General features: G+C 36.2%; 1 protein-coding gene across 1 annotated transcript; it reads left to right on the top strand.

The window, feature by feature from the left end:
• The first annotated feature begins 371 nt into the window (after window positions 1–371).
• LOC133334105 (uncharacterized) lies at window positions 372–1,334 on the top strand. Its single transcript, XM_061542402.1, has one exon. The coding sequence runs from the start codon at window positions 372–374 to the stop codon at window positions 1,332–1,334; it is 963 nt and encodes a 320-aa protein (XP_061398386.1).
• Window positions 1,335–4,834: the final 3,500 nt, after the last annotated feature.

Genomic DNA, 4,834 nt, shown 5'->3' with positions numbered 1-4,834 from the left:
GTTACTCATCGGACATACAAGCAATTGAAAGTGGGACCGTCGCTCATCCATCTCTGCAAAAATTAACACCATTTTTGCACAAAATGAAAGTGGGAAATGAGGATATTAATATTCTTCGAGTTGGCGGACGATTAACAAATGCTCCGATTCCGTATGATGCAAGATTTCCTGCCTTGTTGCCCAAAGACCATCGATTCGTCAAGCTGTTTGTAGAGCATTTGCATCGAATTCATTTGCACGCCGGTCCAAAGGTGTTGTTGGGCATTTTACGCCAGAAGATATGGATAATCAATGCCAGAGAAGTAGTTCGAAAGATCGTTCGAAATTGCGTGCATTGTTTTCACTATAAACCAAAATTATTGGGGCAAATAATGGGAAATTTGCCAGTTGATCGTCTTCGAGCTCAACGTCCATTCATGGTAACTGGAGTTGACTTTTGTGGCCCTTTCATGACGTCGTATAGAATTCGAGGGAAGTCGCCCTACAAAACATACGTAGCAGTTTTCGTTTGCTTCAGTTCCAAAGCTACCCATTTGGAACTCGTATCGGATTTGTCAGCAAACAACTTTATATTGTGTCTCAAATGGTTCGTGGGAAGACGTGGAATTCCCCAGAAGCTTTTTTGCGACAACGCAACTAATTTCGTCGGAGCTTGTAACAAACTGAAAGAGCTCAGAGAAGCATTTTTTAATGATGAAGTTGCCCAAAAATTGAAATCGATTTGCTGTCAAATGGGTCTTGAATTCAAGTTCATACCTCCACGCGCCTCACACTTCGGTGGATTGTGGGAGGCAGCGGTAAAATCCACAAAAACGTTGCTCAACAAGAACATAACGGAGTCGTACCTTACATTTGAAGAATTACAGACACTGGTAGTCGAAATCGAAGCTATATTGAACTCTCGCCCAATTGCTCCCATGTCAGACGATCCCAACGACGGCGAGGCGTTAACACCAGGCCATCTTCTTATTGGTTCATCTTTGGTGGCAATACCTGAGCAACATTTTGATGTTACCAAACCATCGTTACTTAATAGATGGCAACGTATTTCGTACCTCAAACAACAATTTTGGCAAATGTGGTCCAGGGATTATCTTCTGTCTCTCCAGCAACGGTCAAAGTGGTTCACCGACGAGAAGAATATTAATGAAGGACAATTGGTCATCATACACGAGGACAACACACCCCCTCAGCAGTGGCTCTTGGCTCGAATAATTAAAACAATACCAGGTCGTGATGGAAAGGTTCGAGTGGTCGAGTTAAAAACGAAAAATGGAACATCGTGTCGCCCAATCCATAAAATAGCCCCTTTACCAAGCGCAGAAGATGTTTGAAATTTTGGCATTTCAACGGGGGGAGGATGTTGGAGGAGATTATTTTATATATTTTTATGTTTTACTTTATTATATTAAATTTTAATTCATTTATTATAATTTCATATTTTGTTCGGCCCACCTTAATGTTTTTTGTTAATTTTAATAATCGGCCCACCCTAATGTTTTTGCATTCTTTTTTGTCGCCCTTTTTGTCGTTCGTCTTGTTAGGAAAGCAACAACAACAATATTCAAATATTGTTTGAATATTTGCTTGTTACTGCTTTCCTAGTTCTTCGTCGTAACAAAACAACAACAATGCAGTGATCTGTCGTTGACTGCATTGTTGACAGTTTTATATGTATGTAACATACATATTAATAACTGTCCTTTGTTTTGTTTTGATCGTCAATTTGTTTTATGTTTCAATTTCGTTTTGTTCCATTTGTTTTGTATGTGGCCCTACAAGAAGGGAATGCAATTATGCTTTAGTTAGTTGACATTTAGCCGGCATAACACACAACACATTAAATTTGTAAATTTTTAAATTAAAAAATCAAAAGTGTTTTCTTTCGGGAAAAACAAATTAAATAAAAACCTTTCTGCGCAACACATGGTAAAACCATATATTAGGTTAACCGTTTACATGTGGCAAATAAAACATGATGATTTAAATAATTAATTTTTGCTCAGAATTAATATTTAGGGTTGCCAGATCGCAACAAAAGTAGGGATTTCGAATACCGATACTTTTAAAAACACCCAAGATGAATTTTTTGAATTATTTTTTTTATATTTTTGTCGCACTTTTTTCCTCCTATCCTTTGATAAGGATATCAGCAGGATAGTTGGCTTTGTGGGGTGCGCCTCTGTTTGCTATTGGGAATAAGAAGAAGCATGCATATTTACGATCATTCACAATAGTCAAACCATATGTCTGTGAATAATGTCAAACAAAACACGACTGAGAGAATTGGAATAAATTATAAACAAAAGAAAAAATATGATGACAGGAGCCTTTCTTCCTGATTAAATGGATAAATTTCGTTCCTTTTTGATTTGACGCTTGATGAAGATTGGTTGTGTGGCCCTGATTGGAGTGAAGAAAATACATCTTTTTTTAAATTCCATTCGAACTTTTTTATTGTGGAATATTGTTTTTGAATTTGAAAGACAACACAAAACAGCAATACAATACAAACAGAAACCAATTGAAGGTGCATGAAAATATTAAACATTTGAAAAATAATTTTGCTTAAAATAAAATTAAAAAGAAATATCAGGAGCCACAGCATCGCACATCCAATCCAACGAGGGAGAATCAGCACTTTATGGCATGACCAGTCCGGCATGCCCAGGTATCTTGCCAAAGCGACTACCTACTTTAAACTCTGGACGGACAGACGGACGACCAGCTTCGAATTTAATATATTCCAAAACTGATCTTGCTATAAAAAAAATTGAACAAAGTTAAAGGGTGAACAAGTGCATTTTCTTTATATCAATTGTGGTCACCTGTTGTTTTTTTTATTGTTCTATTTCGGGGTTGAGCTCAGGCCAGGATTAGGGACCACCAACATAGACAGCCTTTGAAGTGTAAAGGCAGACACGCCTTGGTTGCCTCTTTCTGTATATTTGAAACATAAAAAAAAGAAATTAGAAAATACGAAAATACTGGAATGTATTAAAAAAAGGCTACTATATACTTACGAACATACCATACGCGAGCTTGGGGAAGATTACCCTGAAAATAGTGGAGAAAAAAATATGGTAATTAATGATATAATTTTCTGTAAATAGATTGAAATGTATTTGGTGTGAAGAATATCTTAGGAAGGTGGTAGGGATGTGGTAAAGGAGAGGAAGGGGTAGGTCAGATTAGGGACACAAAAATGTGTCATGGCGAGAAGGAATCTCTGTGGGTGGGAGTTTCCTCGGCAGGTTAACCGTCGGGGGAACAGCTGTTTCTATACTTATAGGTTTGTGTAGTTAAACTACAAGCATTATTTTCTAGTTATTCTTTTTCCATTTTCTTTTTCTGGCATATTTCGGGTTTCCCAATATTACATTAACTTATTTCAATTAAAAGCCCGGTATGATTTAGTTTGTTTTTGTACAGCCGTATCGTTTATTGGTTGGCAAGAACCACCCCTCATCCGGCGAGCTTTAGCCGCGCAAAACGCCAGCATACCGGCAAAGCCAATCAATGAACATAAAATATAAACCTTTTCAAAACACCGGCAGTTACAAACAATCTATAATTTGTAGAATAATTTACTTGAAAATCTTCTTTAAACTTTTGAAATAGTCCACATGTGCTTCATAAAGACAATAGAATTTAGAATTGAATATTGAAAAATATTAATATTTTCGTTTTGACGTCTAATATAATTTTGTATGTATGTATAGGTTTCAAAATATGATTTGACAACAAATGGTCTGTTCCCATACTGCAAGAATCTGCTCGATTTTACTATTTTCTTCGATATCATAAAGGAAAAAAGTGTTATCGGAGTAAAAAATAGTAGATTCTTGCAGTACGGGAACAGACCAAAACTTTATACTCACCTGTGCTTACTGGCCGACCTTATATAGGCCTTGTTCTAAATAAATATAATTTGTTGATAATTTGTTTGTTTACATTTTTCTGTCTAATAATGTTGACACTAGTAAAACTTACAACAACAAATTTCCATATGGTTGTTGTATCGTTTGTTGTACAACAACACTTGCTGTTGCCTTCTTTTATTATACCATGGGTCTGAAACAAACAATATATGAATTCAAAAATATAAGGTATGTTCCATGGCATAATTACAGAAGGTAGTCTCATGCAGACATGTGAATCCAATTTTTTCATAATTTTACTTTTGACAACATTCAGCTTTTAAAATTTAAATGAAAATATCCTCCTTCGAAATGTACCTTCCTATAAATGGTTGCTTTTATAAAAGAACAAGCTGGGATTACGCTTCACTTTTTTGTATTGGCAAAATACAAATCATATCCCTAATAAATCCGCCAACGCGACAGAAGTTGTAGACGCACGGTCAAGCAGTGTTACCGCTGGGAATTTTCGTTCACTTGAAAAAATGTCGTACAGGAAAGCAAATTTTTCAATAAAACTGGTCCGAGAATATGCCAGATACCCTAGGAACTCAAAAACGATGTATTCGTTTGAATTCACACATAAAAAGGAAAATACAACATAACAAAAACGGGGAAAAAAGTCGCAAAAAGCTTAAAAATTGCAAGCAGACTTACGGGACATCAACAAAGTTGCAAATTGGGTCTTTAGTCACACCCAGACTGTAACTAGCAATACCGACAACATCGTTTTGTACATTGGTTGTAGGACTAAATATTTCGATTTCTTACAAGTGGCATATGGGTATAAAAGGTGTTTATGTAAAGAAGCTATAAGTAGCTTCTGGGGAGCATATCCCTATCAAAAATTAGCATCAGTGGCTAGATCCGAAATTATAGTATTTCATTGTTCACCAAGGGGCTGTCACCAATGC

The sequence above is a fragment of the Musca vetustissima genome, unplaced genomic scaffold (genome assembly GCF_032173495.1).
Source record: "Musca vetustissima isolate MV318-11 ecotype Yass unplaced genomic scaffold, APGP_CSIRO_Mvet_v1 utg131963, whole genome shotgun sequence".
In the NCBI taxonomy this organism is placed as follows: Eukaryota; Metazoa; Arthropoda; class Insecta; order Diptera; family Muscidae; genus Musca; species Musca vetustissima.
This window is presented reverse-complemented; position numbering and strand designations above follow the sequence as displayed.

Bases quoted from the DNA above. Each gene is read 5' to 3' on its own strand.
- LOC133334105 (XM_061542402.1), top strand. From the start codon at position 372: ATGGGAAATTTGCCAGTTGATCGTCTTCGAGCTCAACGTCCATTCATG.